Here is a 16038-nt window from a genome sequence, read left to right as displayed (position 1 = left end):
CGAGGTCACAGAACTGAACTGCTGCCCTGCTTTCACAGCGTTAGTAAACCAGCAGCAGCACCTGTGGACCGAGTGACTTTATCCACCCACCGCAGCGGGTTTTTACTTCTCGCCTCATTGGAAATTCCTTTGCATTCCGTTGGCGAGCAGCCGAGGATTTAACAGCAGAGTGACGGCGAGCATGTAGCTCACGTGGATAATTGCGTTCCATAACTCGACCTTAGATTTTTTTTTTTCTATGCTCAATATACCCCTGAGTTATCATATAGTAACAAAATTAGAACAATTATAAAGTACATGAGTATTTACAACACTTTTATTGCAGGCCTGACTTTGATGTTTTCCCAGACTGGCCACTCGGTACTATATCAATGGGGTTCGGCTGCCGTGCGCTGCCTTTGTAATAAAGCAACTTTATCTATTATTAGGATAATGTAGGCGACAAAGACTCCGCATTTCTATCGTTGTTGACGTCCTGTGCGCTTCAATGCACAGCACCTTGTGTGTTCGTCAACAGGTATCCCAGCAAGGTAGCGTGTCTGCAGTCTTCATGACGTGACCTACTCATTCCCCACCTGTCCAGCAGGTGTCGCCCTACTTGACTTGAGAAGTTTTCGTTGAGCTTTTGTTGCTGTTGTGCCCCCAACACACTCAAAAGAAGAATGCTGACGGCAGAACTGCCATGCAAAACCATTAACGATGGACTTAGGGGTCGGTGTTCATGGACAAATCAATCATGCGATAATCACTTAATAATCCTAAATACAACATGATTTTCCTATTTGCTTTGCGCGGCTAGAACCATGACAAACCTGGCGCACAAGAGGGCCGTTGTCTTTTACTTTCGATTGGCATGTTCTACAGCCACATAAGTATTTTAAAATCAGGAACAATATACATACCTCTTTTAGCTTTTACAGTCCGCATGGGATTCTGGCTCTAGATCGTTGTGTCTGTCTGCAGTAGTACTGCCAACACATCTCTTCCTTGTTTATTTCTTCCTTTTACTGTCTGTAAATGTGGGCTTTGGTTAATTTCATTTGTGCCAATAAAAGTTCAGACACAATCATGTTACAACTGAAGCAGCCAAGCCTCTATCTATTCTTTTTCCTACTTTTTAATTTCTGTCTTGTTTCACTAACATTTACAACAACTATCAGTAGTGTTAACTCCTGCTAAATCTAAATGAAAACATGTGTGTCACCAAGTGTGTAAACACATCCCAGTGATGATAGTATTCCCTGCTTTCCACTTATACTCATTGTGAGGCATTGTCTTGATGTGTACGATTAAATTGTCAACGTGTCTCCATTTGCCAGATGACGCAGGCCAGAGTGCCCTAGACAGTTTCACAGAGGGTTGTGCTATGCTTAAAGTAATAATACCATTTTTTTTCTTGAAGCACTTCTCATTATAAAAGCTCAAAGTGCTAGTGTGTAAATGCACAAGTTAAAACTGACAGCTTTTACAGCTTTATCCTAAATGATTTTCCCGCTTAGATTTGGGGGGAAATTGCATTTTTGTGTTGTATAGCTTTTATTGAAAATCTATAAATTAAAAGTCAAGGGAAGAGTAAATTACTTTATCAGTGGTATTGTTAATATTGTATCAGTATGATTTCTAACCTTTGTTTTACCAGGAAAGTCCCAATGAGATTGAAAACCTCTTTTCCAAGGGAGTCCTGGCCAAGAGGCAGCAAAAGTTTAAAATTTTCCCAATTCAAAATCAACAGCAGTATTATAAAGAACAGTAGATTATTCGTATTATGTTGCCATTTCTAGTCTATCGAGTCGACCAAAAGAAGGATTCAACAATCGCGTGATGGCAACGGTATGAAAGAGGCTCCCCCCCCCCCCCCCCCCGCGAGTTGTTGATCGAGCTTTGTTTGTGCCGCTTCCTCTTTCCTCAGCTCATGCGCCCCTGCGTGTAGCCTCCGCCTCCACGCCGAGAGGCGGCGGTAAGACGCCAGAACGCAGCGCGCAAGCCGGTTAAAAACAAAATCAAGAGAGCAGAGGAAAGAAACCGGAATAAGGTATCGTCGGGAACGAAATGGCTGCAACCAGAAGACTAACCAAGGTACGAATACACGTTTTGTTTTGTTTTCCGCAACACATCTCGTTAATCCCCTTATCGGCGTTTGAATAATCGCCGTGGCTACAGGTTGCCGGAGTCAAACAAAGCATATTTAGCTCGTGTCCGTCCTAGAAACGAAAAGGGATAATGACGTCGCGCGGATGATGACTGAGAGGTGACTAGTTAGTGAGTTTGAGAAGCCAGCGGGGCGTGACTCAGCTTTTTACAGAAAACCGACCTCGTTTACCGTGAAGTTTACCCGTCGCGTTTGTGTCGACGTAAACGTGTGAGCTACCCGTAAATTCAGGCCCTGGTTGAGAGAATTGTGGCTGCCTCGAGTGAAAGACTGGAAACGCCTGAAGGCAGCCATGAAACCATAGAAACAACTGGGCAGTCTAGATTAAAATGGTTCGGGAGTGGGGGGGAGAGAAATCCGCCGTCGAATAACGGTGTTGCGGCGTATTTTTGAACAATTGTGTGTGTTTTTTTTAAAAAACCTCGCTTTCGGTTCGCCTGTTGCGACCAGCGTGTTTCTTTCGCTTTTTGGCCGCTCCGTCGTAGTTTCTTTTAGTTGCGCTTTCGGTGTGACGCCACATTTTTCTTCCTTTCTTCCTCGTTTGTTCTCGAGCGTTCGCTAATGTGATTCACCGAAGCCCATGAGTCAGAAAATGCCCCTATGCTAATGAGGCACTTCCTGAATCCGCCCCTGGTTTTACGAGTCAGGTAAACAACAGTGTCTGCTGAATGGAAGATTACGTTGACCGGAGAGAAAAGCCCCCTCCCCGACGGTCTTAGCGGCGAGACTAGCAACTTCTCTCCGGTGCCACTGACACGTCGTTTTTGACTACACAGCAAACTGGTATCTCGGATTATAAAACTTTATGGACCTCTTTTTTTTGTTGCCCCCCCCCCCTGTTGCAGCGTTACACAACTCTGTTCAGTCACATTGAGGATCATCATGTCCCGACATTGTAAAAAGAATATTGTAGTAATATATATATATATACATATATATATATATATATATATATATATATATATATATATATATATATATATATATATATAACTGGTGACTAGTATACCAGACAATGCGATGATGTAGTGAAACGATTTAAGACGACATTGAATGCGTCGTATTCTTGTACCTTTTAAAGTGATCCGTTTAAAATATATTTATTTGAACATACACTGGCTTGCAACAGCAACAAAGGCATCCGTAACCAACTGATCTGGTGCTGGATTATCTGACTTTGGTTACTTGCCAGACTGTGCACAGACAATAGCTACACAAATTCTGTACAAGTTGAGGAATCTTATTATAAAGTAGAAATACTGCACAGAGCACAGTTCCGTCATTGCATTTTAAGATTCTTAACAATTTAGTTTCCGTCAACTACACAAGGGTATTCCTATTCAAGCGCTCAACATTGTTTTGCTCATGTTTTACAATCGGCACAACATTAGCAAACAAAAATCATTGACTGTAGTTTTTTTTTTTTTTTAATTACTGTACCTGCACTACTGTACAAAGAGGATATGTTTTTATTACTACCTGCTATCCAGGTAGAGAAGGTGATTTGGCACAGAATTTTGATAAACCGGCTTGTAATACAAGGCAGGCACGAAACAGGGCTTTCGATTTCACTGTTTTTATATGCCAGTAGTGCTGATTTAAATATACGAAGTTGAATCAAGACCCACATTTGGAAAAGAAAAAAAAACACACACACACCCATCACAATACCTGTGACGTCAATGCCTGAACACGTGCATAATTTAATCATCTTGACAAGTGGCCTGGCATTAGCTGTGCACTGAAGTCTCTGCCTCCACTTCCTGGTCTATTCACAATTGAATTCCAAGTCCTCGTATTTTTCTGAATTAGTTCACCAGGCCTGTTTGGTGCCCGTCCTCTGGGCACATGTGGTCGCTGTCACATATCTACAGGGATATTCTGTGAATTGATAACCTAAGGCTTTTCTACCGCAGACCAGAACATCTGAAATGACAGTTTTATGGCGTTTAATATAATACATGCGCAAGGAAAGAAAGAAAAAATTAAAATTTTCATTTAACAAAAGTCTTCAATTGTGCCAATGTCTCCAGTATGTCATACTTCTAATGTTTGGACACAGCTACACAGAATATACTGATCACGCAATCTTGTCTTTTTGTGTGACCAGGAGCTTTCGGACATTCGGCAAGCTCCCATTAAGAACTTCCGCGGCATTCAAGTGGATGAATCAAACATGTTCACCTGGCAAGGGTATATTGTTCCGGTAAGTACATGGTCGACAGCCCAAACGAACTCGCGTTTGCCTGGCAAAGTGTCATGTTAGAGTGTGGATGGAAGTACAGCTGCCACGTTCTTCGACCTCAATGTGCAACAGTGATATTTCCCACCCCCACACCCAAGGATTGCGCGCCATACGACAAGGGAGCGTTTCGAGTGGAGCTCATCTTCCCGGCCGAATACCCCTTCAAGCCCCCCAGGATCACCTTCAAAACGAAAATCTACCACCCCAACGTCGACGAGAAGGGCCAGGTCTGCCTGCCAATCATCAGTGCCGAAAACTGGAAGCCAGCCACAAGAACTGACCAAGGTGAGACGGGGAGGCGGGGGAGGGTCACGGCTCTGCTTTGACATGGATCAAAAGTTCCAAAGTTCGTCACTTCCTCCCTTTATGCTGCACATCATTTGTAGCATTGGAACTACGTCACAGTTGCAGTCCCATGGTCAATGTAATATCGTCATGATGTTGTGAGGTTTTTCCAGTGTTCTCTTCTCGGTATCTGACAACCCCTTTATTATCTCTGAAACAGCGTTTCTCTACCTGTGGGAGCTGTTTTGATTGGGTCGTGACTTTGTGGGCAGTTTTTTTTAAAAGGTATTTGGAAGGAGAAAAAAAAGATATGTGTATAATTTTTTTTTTTTTCAATCGAGGAAATAGAGGGAATTTATTGTGTAAGACACACAATTCAATTCAATACTTTCAATAATTCATTCAGTAGATTTGATAGAAAGTGAGCTTGCGCCTTTATTTTTGTGGAACATTTTTGAGTAAATTTGGGTTGCGACTTCATGATAAGGAAAAGAGAGAGGTGCATCCGGAGAATCCACCATTTGAGAACTACTGCTGTATAATAGAACTGACACGATGACATGGTGGTGACACTCATATTGTTACTGGGGTGCACATTTTAGCATGTGTGAGAGTTGAAAGATGCGCTTTGCTAATATCTGGGGTTTACAGTGACAAGGTAGAGACGGGTCATTGTTGGGAAACGATTGAATTTGCCAAGTAAATTAACACATTTTTTAAAATCTGGTTTGCGCTCTGGTCAAAAGTCCTAAAGGCGCTGATCACTCTAGTGACCTGTCCAGAGCCGGAGCACCCTCTGAGGGCCGACCTGGCGGAGGAGTACTGCAAAGATCGCGCCAGGTTCATGAAGAACGCTGAGGAGTTCACAAAGAAACACAGTGAAAAGCGACCCCTGGAATGATGACGAGGACGAGGACAACACAGCGCTGATGCTCACAGATGTTTGCTTTCTGTTGTGTTTTTTTTTTTTTCTTCCTCCCCTAAGAATCCCTCCGCGCCCCACCCCTGTCTCCACGCTGACGTCCTTTCTCTCACGTATCTGCATTGTTTTTAGCGCTCTCCAGCCACTCCATCATAGAGGTTTGTGTTTGCTTTTCGTTTTACCAAAAAAAAAGAAAAAAGGAAAAAGTGGGACTTCTGACTGGGTAAGCACCTTTTGGTTTGCTCTTGTGCTTACCTTTAGGTTCACTCAAAATAACCTTGAGCTCATGCACACCTGTTTACAGACTCATGATCTTTCGTTTTTAAAAAATAAAAATATTCTTGTTTGTATCGACGATTTTTCCATTTTCCTCGAGATACGCTGTCGTCTCTCAAGTCGCCTCTTGCTTTGCGTTAAAATTCACGTTTGTTACGGATGCAGAGTTCCACGCGCAAACACAAACATTTTTGACCCTCTGTTAAAATCTGCGTTCGTCTTTTCAATTACAAAGATGTGGAAACGCTGAGGGTTTGGCCGAGCCTTTTGACTGAAACGTGCAGATCAGTCCTTTAACTATTAATGGATGTCACTGTTGAAGGCACTTCATACTTTTGTGTCAATTTCCTTTTTTTTTGTTTTGTTTCCTAAAGCACACCTGTAACGCAATTTCCAGTCCGAGGAAGATATTGCACATTTGAAAAAAATAACCTGCGATGTTACTCACCTTTTTAATTTTCTCACGCGGTGTCCATCCGGTGAAGGTGGCGCTGTCTAGACACTGGTTGTTCCCGGCACTGTTTCCAACCTGCGCTACATAGTATAAAGCGGCAGCAGCAGCAGTTCAAAATTGGCCACCCCCCCTTTCATCGAACACGGCACCACTCACCAGGTGACACATTAAGGACTTTGCAGCAGCGTACTCGCGTCTGTGAAACGTACGCGGCAATGGATCCAAAGTGGTTTGATTATTTGAAGGTGAATAAAGATTTGTGATGGAAGTGTTAATTGAAACAGTCCTGTTGTGTTGTCAACGTGCTTTTGCTCCCAATGCGGTGAACGCGCGCCGAGACTTTGGAGAATAAAAGTTGTGAAAGGCCGGATTTGGTTCGCTGGTCCTGAATGCAGAAGTCCAGTTTTAGCTAAGTGGTGCCTTTGCAAATTTAAAGGGTTTATTAAAGATTACACGGAGAGAAAAAGGAAACAAATAAGGGGATTTGACTTTTATAGGTCACATTGGGGTTTTTCTATGGAAAGTGAAACCCCGAGAAGGTCACGCGCAACCTTTATCAGTCCCTGATTTTTATCAGAGTTGTTTGGTTTTGTATTACTGCTTCTCCTGCGCTCAGTGTCGCGGTGGGCGCTGGAGCCTATTTATCTGTCTTTGGGAACAGGGCGGGGTCAGAGCGCGGATACGTATCTGGAATTCAACTTTGAACTGGTAAAAAAAAACAAAAGGCGAGCTAGGGGGAAGTGTATGGTCAAAACATGCAAGTTTCACAGTTCTTCACGAGAGGAGACCAACTAAAGAGTCAAAATAAGTGAAGCAAAAAACTACAAATCCTAAAACGGAGAACACGGCAGTCAAAATCTTAAGTACTGTTGGCTTTATTGACATCAGGTTTTACAGTGAAGACCTTAACTTGAGGTAGGATCCCTCCCTATCTAACATTAGACTGACCTAAGGCGTTGAAACCCTTTCTAGGAGGAGTAGGTAACGTGTCCCTTCAGCAGCGGGGACGTGGTGGAGAGGAGCTGCTGACGCTGATCCCTGGGGGCAGTTTTCTTTACTTCTTGAACTGAGGGACAGGAGATGGGACCTTGATGTCCTGTCCCCTGTCCAGCCTCTTCTCACAGTCGATCAGGTAGTGAACCCCGTCCACCAGAATCTGCACCAGCTCCACCTGAAAATGTAAGCGCACGGAAAAGCTTTAACGCCACAACAAGACGCCTCTTGGGTGAATTGTCTCAAGGATTTAAATAAAAATTCAATTCAATTGATTCCCACCTCTGATTTTCCAAGGCGGTCATTGTTGGAAATGTCAAAGGTGTCCCCAGTAGCAGCTGTGTCCACGCCTCCTGTGCCTCTCTTCTGGAGCCGCAGGTTGTCCAGGATTTTGGAGAAACGTGGGTCCTGCAATGTTACAAATCAGTGATTTGTACATTTCCAGTGGTCCTACTATTGTGGGCAAATAAACAAGAGAAATTTAAGAATCCTAAATGTGTTCAAACAATGTGTCTTTGGTTTTGGTCTTCGAGAAAAAAAAGTGTGCATCTTGTCACGCTCTTATTTTGTCGTGGCTGAAGGGATTGTGTTCAGTCCTAATATACTACCGTGAGTGTGTTGTTATGGCAATACAAAAAGGAAAGCACAACAGTGTGGCTCATTGTCAGAGGACCGATGACACCAGTGGACACAGGAGGAAGACAAATTTGGATTTTATATGCACAACAATGACCAGTGAACCCATTGGCCGTTCTGTGATTATTTTCTTGGACTTGGAGGTATGTCCTTTACACAGAGAGATTAATTTGATCCACAAGACAACCATAAATTCCCAGTGGGAGTTTACATCTTGAATGCTATGCGACATCACTGATTGGATCACAAAACAAATTTTCTGTATGCTGAGGTTGACGGTGTGCTCGATACGATTACAAATACCGTCTACCCATATGCGTGTGTGTGTGTGTGTGCGCGCGCATGCATGTGTTACCTTGCTCAGTTTCGGCAGGCGCACGTGCACACCCGCCCTGAGGCCAGTGCCAAGGTTGGAAGGACATGTGAGGATGTAGCCCAGACGCTCATTCCACATGAACTCCCAGCCTCTCTCCTGGATCAGTTTTTCCACCTGCACAGGAAAGTAGTGAGAACAGGAGTTGACCATAATAAACCCTAGGAGTTATTGTTAGAAAGCTTTCGTTTCAAGCCAAATGAATGCCAAGATGCCATTTGGCTTGAAACGAAAGCTTGGCTTGAAACGAAAGCTTTCTAACAATAACTCCTAATTGCACTTAAAGGTCCAATTTTTACAAACTGGACCTTTAAGTGCCCCCTACCTCAGAAAATGTACACAGGTTAAGCAAAGCTGGGCAACAAACCCTTTAACTTTGTATTTCATTTCTATTTTAAATGAGGCACATTTAACCAAAAAACCCTGTGTTAAAAATGTTCAATTAATTGCGACTAATTTAATTTAATCAATTTAATTCTTAATCGATAATTAATCGCGAATCGATTAATTGTTAACATCCCTGTATCGTATCATATCATATCATATCAGACTACCATGAGTACTGCTGTGGTAAATGTAAATATTTGGAATTATTCAAAAAGTTACATTTTCCATTGAATATTTCTATCTAATTAATGGGTTTATTAGAAATAAATAAATAAAAGTTGCGTTTTGGCTAACTGGATATACTCTCCCATACCTGCTGGAGTCCTCTGCAGAACCTCTCAAACACTCTCTTCATGTTGCCTCCTTTCTCCATGGAGATGACCCTGGTGTGGTCCTCCTCATTCACCCAGATGAGGAAGGTCTTCTCATTGTTGTGCCTGAGGAGAAGCGGTTGACGGTATTGCGGCTAACTGGCGATCAAAAACAAAATAGCCGCGGTGGGCTAAACGAAGGAGTAGATGGCTGACGCGCGTGCAGAAAATGAATCCAGTCTTGCTTCGATGTTATTTGCATCTAATTTATTGCTATTAATACGAGCTCCAGTAAACAAAAAAACACCGGAAAAACAAAGTGCTCATAATCCAAGCAAAAGCGGTCAACAGAAAATGTCGCCTCCGACGCTCACCCCACCACATCGACCCTCGAGACGCACAGGTGAATTACATTAAATAAGAGTCCTGGCTACACCCCGCAGTGACGCGCACACACTCACATACGCCCATGCCCAGGTATCAAAGAAATGTAGCCATTAGGCAGTCACGGCTCCTACAGACGGGACTAAATAAAGAGCTCCCCGGGGCAGTCGTTTTCATTATGAGTGGTGACTCATGCTCTGATATTCACACTGCTAGAATTAATGCGATGCCCAACTGACATAAAAAAAAAAAAAAAAAAAAAAAAAAGCAATTTCCTTCAATTTTAGTTCCATGCGGGCATGCGTTCCAAGGCAGCGCAATAACTGAAGCCTCCTATGGAGGTGACAGGAGGCAGGATGGCGTATTAAAACTATCTGAGTGACGCGGGTGAGGATGTGGGGGTTAGACTCTAAATCAGGGGTGGGCAAACTTTTTGACTGGTGGGCCACAATGGGTTCTGAAATTTGACAGAGGGGCCGGAGTAGGAGCAGATGGATGGAGCGTTTTGGTGGCCCACCTCCTAGGAAAAAAATATATATCATGGGATAAGTGCAAAACGTGCTTTAATTTCAATTGAAAGTTTCAACAAAATATGTATCTTTGAAGTCCCACGGTATTTTTAGTGCTTTATTGAAATTACTTGTGAAACGCTGAAAAAAAAATGGGTGAAATGCAGCTATTTTATTACTTACTTACTTACTATCAATATAATTTCTTCAAGTTCGGAGGGACGGATTAAAAAGCTTAACGGGCTGCATTTGGTACCTCGGGCCATAGTTTGCCCATGCCTGCTCTAAATGGTTACACAGCAGCGGCCATGCAGGAGAGCCGACGCCACCCTACCAGATGCCTCTGGCGTCCGGCCAATCTCGGGCCATAAAGGCACAAGTCAACAATGGAGAGACAGGCTTGTCAAACAGGAAGTGGTCCTACAGGTGCAAAAGGGGGTAGAAGCAAGGTAGACCATAGATGGAGAAAACAAAGGACAAGAAAAAGACGTGTACTATTTGATATGTCATTGGACGAGACTGGGAGAAAAACTAGACAAGATTTTAACTCTAGCAGACAGGTTCAGGGACTATTACAGGATTTTATCAGCTCTCTAGCGTCTGTTTTAGACCTCAGGGTGGGATTTCATTAAACCTCACCAGATGCCCCTGGAGTCAGGCCAGTCTCGGGCCATGAAGGCCGACGTGAGCAACGGAGACACAGGCTTGTCAAACAGGAAGTGATCCTTGTGTGGCGAGGCGTGAAACAATTAAGACGAGAAGGGGTCAAACGGCGGCCGTACACTACATGCAGCTGGTGTGATTTCAGCAGGCCCAAGATGTAATAATGAATACCACCAGTCATTAGAGGAGAATGGCAAAATCTTGGCAATTAAAACTGAATGCTGAAGCCAAAGCCTTCAGAAAATAAATTATGCAAAAAAAAATTATATTTTATTTTAGAGGGCCAAATCAACAAAAAAGTGTGTTTCATAATTTGTGTCAAACTGTGAAAAAATTGCAGCAAATAATAGTAGATTCCACCAACATATGGAGACCTAAAGCTGCACCTCTCACAGGAAAGTTATATTTGCCTTCAGACTTCACATCATGAAATGTTTGCCTCAAGTATTTCAAAAAATTTGACTGACTTTCTTGAAGGTTTACTATTTTCAGAAAAATACTCAAAACTGACTAAGGCTTAAAGGTTAAGTGTGTCATATTTGGAGATTTTGAGAAGAAAGAGCAACATCAAGTGGTTACATTTTAGATTGCAGCGCCCTTACACTCCCTCTCCCTCTCCTGAGCTTGCCAGTGAACTATGGTGGTCTGTGCACACAAACTTGGTTACCTCGCTCGCTTTCTTTCTCTTTCTTTCAATGTATATTCTTATATATAAATAAAAACCGCTTTATGTGTTGGAAGACCAGGTAACCCATGTTTTTTGGGCAGCATTTTAAGCTTTTACCTTGGTAAAAATCATAAATCAGACCAAATTTTACACACTGGACCTTTAAAACCGTAGACACTTCACTGATTGGGATCTAAATTTGCTTGGCCTTTTTTTTTCTTTTTCCTCTCTGGATTTTCTCACGTATCAAACAAGTCAACGACTCACATCAATCAGCTGCTGCTGCTCCTTCTCCGTCATGTCTCCCAGGCTGTAGTAGCGTCCGGTCAGGTCGTCCTTCAGGCCGGCCAGGGCCGTCACCACCACCCGCTCCACCTCGCGGCGCTCAGCCCTGGAGCAGGCCGGCGGCAGGCTCAGGCCGCGGATGCTGCGGCCAGTGCGGACGCGGGAGGACAGGACGTAGTTCCCGTCGAAAATGCCGTTGGTGAGCTGCGGGTGGAAGAAGAAAAAAAAGAAAGGGAGTGTGAGGGATGAGTTTCGCACAGGGGTTGAAGGAAGCGGGACGGTGCAGCAGTGTTGTGAAGACCTTGGAGGCGTCCAGGTCGGTGGGGTGCGTCATGGTTTTGGGGTCGTAGCCGTTGTGCCTGTCCTTGATGACTGGGTCAAAGAGGTCGGCGAACACCTGAGGGGAGCAGCAAACACACTCGGTGCGGGTCGGGCTTTCAAAACAGGAAGTCAAACGACGGATGGTCTCGCTTGGCCGGAGAGATTATTTCCGCTTTGTTTGCCCGGAATCAAAAAAAACAGTTATTGTCTTCTATTTGAGGCAGCGTTTTTCATAAAACACAAGATTAGATCTGTTCCGTGGGATCTACGAAAAATCACACGCTGGAGGTATTTGGATGTTTATGATGCCACAAAATATATTTTATTGCGCAGAGTCTTGCCCTGAAGGGTTCATATTACACAAGATTCATTTTGTTGATGTTTAGGAATAATAATATATGTCTGCAGCCTGCTAGTGTTTCTCCCAAGAAATGAGAAAACTTGCTCATCCTAAAGTCGCAGTTTTGGAAAAAGACCCTTTGTGATGTCACAAAGGACACTGAAACCGCTACCGCTCCTTTTGTTCCTTTCCAAACATGTGGAAGATGCAACCAAGTAGCAAAATTTGTTTGTTTGTTTTTTGGGGGGAAAAGCCTCGATGAAGCATTTCTAACTGTAAAAAGGTGGTTGCAAATAACATTTTCTGGAAATTTAGAGACTTTTTTGAAGCTCTATTCATAAGTAAGTCCTTCCACTGTGGCCCAGGACGCCAGATAAAAGACAGAAAAGGCGGTGAAACAGATTTTCAATGCTGCAGCATCCATCGATTAACTGACTTGAAAGCTTTTGTTTAACTTCTCTCTGACCTATACTTTGGCAGCGGGCCACAGATCATTCAATGAGCCAATCAAACTGAAGAGTTGGAAGGAGTGAGTGAGGTGAAGGAGTGGAACAACATCTCCACGATCCCTCATCACATTTACATCCTTAAAAAAAAAAAAAGAAAGGGAAAAAAAATCACCCCGGTTGAAGGCAGCCGTGATCTTACCTCGTAGGTCTCCTCATCACCAGCCACACAGCCCACCGTCTTGATGAACGGGTGTCCGGGGTTGTCCACTCCAGTCTGGATGCACTGGTCCAGGCTCCAGTTGCTGGGGGTCAACTTGTCCCTCAGTTTAGCATAAATGGCCGGGGTGAGAGCAGCGGCCATGCAGTTGTTGTGCTTCCTCAGATCAGGGAAGTCGGAGCTGCGACACAAAATATATATATATTTTTTTTGGTGGGGGAATTTATTGTTTGCACTAGTTGACTTTTTTTTTTTTTTTTTAATTGTACTGGGAGTTCAAAACTTGTCAAGGCACAAACTAAATTTGAACGTTGGCGTGATTCTGTGAACGGCAGGGGGCGTGGCTGGATTGCCTAGTGGCGCGGCAAAAAATAATAACTCATGTGGCTCAACGTCACAACTCAGGTGAAAGCCACGACAGCCGAGGCGGAAGGTATTCTCGGCATGTGCCTCGGCAAGGCGCTCCTGTTCTGCTGAAACGCAGCGTTGAACTGGCAACTCCTCGGCCGAGGACGGCTGCCATTGGCTCCGGAAGGTAAAATAAATGTCTATTTAAGACTTTTCAGCTTTGCCCTCATTCCGCGAAGACATTTTTCCAACTACACCTGCCTAAGCTATTCTACTTCTCTGCCTGCAGCTGTTGTGTGTGCACTCAGATCAGGCTGCAACTCTTTTCCTTCCTTGCAACTTTATTACCCCGAACTGACACACAAAAACGTCCTTTGTCCCGTCACTTTTGTGCCGAAATGAAAAAATAATAATAATAATAATGTGCATCCTCAGATTGAGACTGCAAAGATTCGCCCGAAAGCCAACTAATATTGACGTTCCCCACGTGATTTAAACACAAAAATGCGAATGTTATTTAAGAAAATCTAGCTAAAACATGTTGCACCAAATGGGGGACGGGCTGCGTTTATCTGAATGAGTGCGAGAGAACGGAACAGTGTACGAGCTTACCGAAAGCGAAACGCTTAATAGCATGTGACGGCTAGCAACACCTTATTTTGCTTCATGTTTGTTTCATGAAACCATTAAAGATAAGGAGGGGCTGGCGAAGTGCTCCGCCCTGCATATGTGAACCAAGGGTTATTCGAGTGCAACCACACAGACGTGGGTGTGAGAGTGACCAGAGAGTGAGTCAAAGGTAGCGCAGATGAAACGTGACACTGCTAATGACGCTGCTTGTTTAGCTGCCATGACCCCGTTTGCTCTCTGCCACTCATCACCAGAGGTGGCGAAATTATTGACATTCTGTACTGCAGTGAAAGTATGGATACTTGTGTAAAAAAAAAAAAAATACTCTGGTAAAAGTACAAGTTCTGAATTTCTCTAGTGAAAGAAAGACAGTCCAGGCTCTGAAATGTACGCAAGTCAAAAGTGAACTTGATACATTTTCTTGCCATTAGTGAAACAATACAATCATTGATCATTTCTAAAAAATGAAAAAGTTGTGACAGAATAACATGGACTGAACTGACCATAGTGACCCAAAAGCTGAGGTACTAAAAAAAAAAAAAATTCTTATAAACTACACAACAGCAGAGTTCAAATAGCTCCACTTTAAGCAACAGCAATTTACTTTTAACAGAATTTGCAACTTTTAAACACAAAAGTAAACCAGCATGTTTGTCCAATGTAAGGACTCGAAAGAACAGATATCTGTGTTGAAATGTAGGGAGTAAAAGTAAAGAAGTTGTTAGAAAAATAAATACTCTTCGGTATAAGTACTTGGACAGGTACTTAGTACTGGTGATTTGGACTCCCTGCAGTCAACCTCTGTTTCACAGGAGCAATGCTGTGAGTCTGGAACGTTCAGATTCAACGTTAAACAGCCACGTTTTTGCAGAAAACTGCAAGACTAGGACAACAGAAAAGCCTGAATGTGTGTTTGGGCTCACCTGGGAGGATAGAGCTTCTTCTTGGCCTCCGCAGCCAGAGAGCTGTCGCTCAGCAGGAAGCCAGTGGCCACCGTTCCCGCCCCCAGGCTGGCCAACAATGCCGCCGTGTTGCGGCCGGAGATGAGGCGTGTGAAAGAGTTTGCCATCTTTCTGCTGCGCTGCGTTTGGATGTCTTAGTCGGAGTCGAAGCTGGAGCTGAGGAGGCAAACACACAGAAGGGGGCACCGTGAGGTACAAACAGGAAAAACCTGAGGATATATTTTTGGTTTATAAAATACCATAAATGCAAAGTTGCCGTGTTTAAATTCTTTCCTAATTCTTCCCATACTTGACTCGTCCCAGCCCTAAGACATTTTTGCATTTGGGCTGATTCATTGCCAAAGCACCATCTACTGGAAAACCAGAGGATCCCAAGTCTGTGTGTGCGGGATTGATTGACAATGTCTTGAATGGGAAAAACCTCCCACTTCCTGTTATCACCGGTCAAAGGTTGCTCTGTGAATCGCTTTCTGGTACGCCTGAGTGACTTATGCTACAGCGCGAATAAATATAATTTGAAATAAATGACAATACATTGCCTAACATTGCGTATTCTGCGGTTACTTGATCCTGAATTATTTCTCACATTTTGCCTTCTTCTACTTTTACAATTATGGATTTTGTATTTTCACCTTTTCCAATGAAAATACCAAAAGCTACTAAATTTGTCTTTGTGCTACTAAAATTTTTTAACTTGCTAGCACTTAAAAAAGTTAACGTGCAGCCCTGCACCACCACCACCTTTGCCGCTCTGACCACCCACTCACCAACCCCCCCAAGGGACGACACACTTTTTTTTTAATGCACTAACAAGCTTAGAGAGTAGGTGGGACTGCGACAGATGCTCTTAGCGTCTTAGCATTATGCCCTATAGTCTCCCACCCATAGGGTGCCCGCTTTCACGTAATTCCGGCCATTTTGTTTTTGGCCAACATTCGGTAACGTCCGCGTAATAAAAGGGGGTGGCGTCCGGACTTGGAAGTCGTCCACCAAGATGAGGTCGCCCTTGACCGAGGCGGTGTGAAGGGACCATGAGAGCGCGTCTTAATATAGAGGGAAGCTGCGTGGGACATCAGCGCTCCCGCTAATCCTGGGCCAAAGCGGAGACGGCTGCTGAGAGGCCTCGGCCGGCTTCGGCCGAGCAGCCCACCCTTCCTCCGCCCCCCAACCACCACCACCACCACCTGAGTTTGCACCAACCTGAGCCCTCTTCCCTCCTCCTCTTCTGCCCT

General features: G+C 43.9%; 2 protein-coding genes across 4 annotated transcripts; one reads left to right on the top strand and one right to left on the bottom strand.

Moving 5' to 3' along the window:
- The first annotated feature begins 1 nt into the window (after nucleotide 1).
- Nucleotides 2-6606, top strand: LOC142890511 (ubiquitin-conjugating enzyme E2 L3-like). Of its 2 annotated transcripts, none has more exons than XM_076029613.1 (5): nucleotides 2-142; nucleotides 1910-2076; nucleotides 4260-4355; nucleotides 4493-4679; nucleotides 5426-6606. In XM_076029613.1, exons 2-5 carry the CDS (start codon nucleotides 2050-2052, stop codon nucleotides 5578-5580), a joined length of 465 nt encoding a protein of 154 aa, XP_075885728.1. In that variant the 5' UTR covers nucleotides 2-142; nucleotides 1910-2049; the 3' UTR covers nucleotides 5581-6606. The 2 variants fall into 2 exon arrangements, with proteins under 2 accessions (XP_075885728.1, XP_075885727.1); XM_076029612.1 differs by lacking the exon at nucleotides 2-142 and adding an exon at nucleotides 410-530.
- Nucleotides 6607-7188: 582 nt separating this feature from the next.
- On the bottom strand, nucleotides 7189-14994 carry LOC142890510 (creatine kinase S-type, mitochondrial-like). Of its 2 annotated transcripts, none has more exons than XM_076029611.1 (9): nucleotides 14768-14994; nucleotides 12849-13047; nucleotides 11841-11936; nucleotides 11522-11743; nucleotides 10564-10649; nucleotides 9034-9157; nucleotides 8316-8450; nucleotides 7607-7732; nucleotides 7189-7502 (listed from the first exon to the last, which is right to left on the bottom strand). In XM_076029611.1, the coding sequence occupies exons 1-9, from the start codon at nucleotides 14911-14913 to the stop codon at nucleotides 7386-7388; spliced, it is 1251 nt and encodes a 416-aa protein (XP_075885726.1). In that variant the 5' UTR covers nucleotides 14914-14994; the 3' UTR covers nucleotides 7189-7385. The 2 variants fall into 2 exon arrangements, with proteins under 2 accessions (XP_075885726.1, XP_075885724.1); XM_076029609.1 differs by lacking the exon at nucleotides 10564-10649 and adding an exon at nucleotides 10259-10344 and having other exon boundaries at nucleotides 14768-14993.
- Nucleotides 14995-16038: the final 1044 nt, after the last annotated feature.

Source organism: Nelusetta ayraudi, unplaced genomic scaffold, assembly GCF_046127955.1.
Source record: "Nelusetta ayraudi isolate G7.1 ecotype Tasmania unplaced genomic scaffold, CSIRO-AGI_Nayr_v1 ptg000026l, whole genome shotgun sequence".
NCBI lineage: Eukaryota > Metazoa > Chordata > Actinopteri > Tetraodontiformes > Monacanthidae > Nelusetta > Nelusetta ayraudi.
The sequence above is the reverse complement of the archived record's forward strand: the minus strand, read 5'-3'. Positions and strand labels throughout refer to the sequence as shown.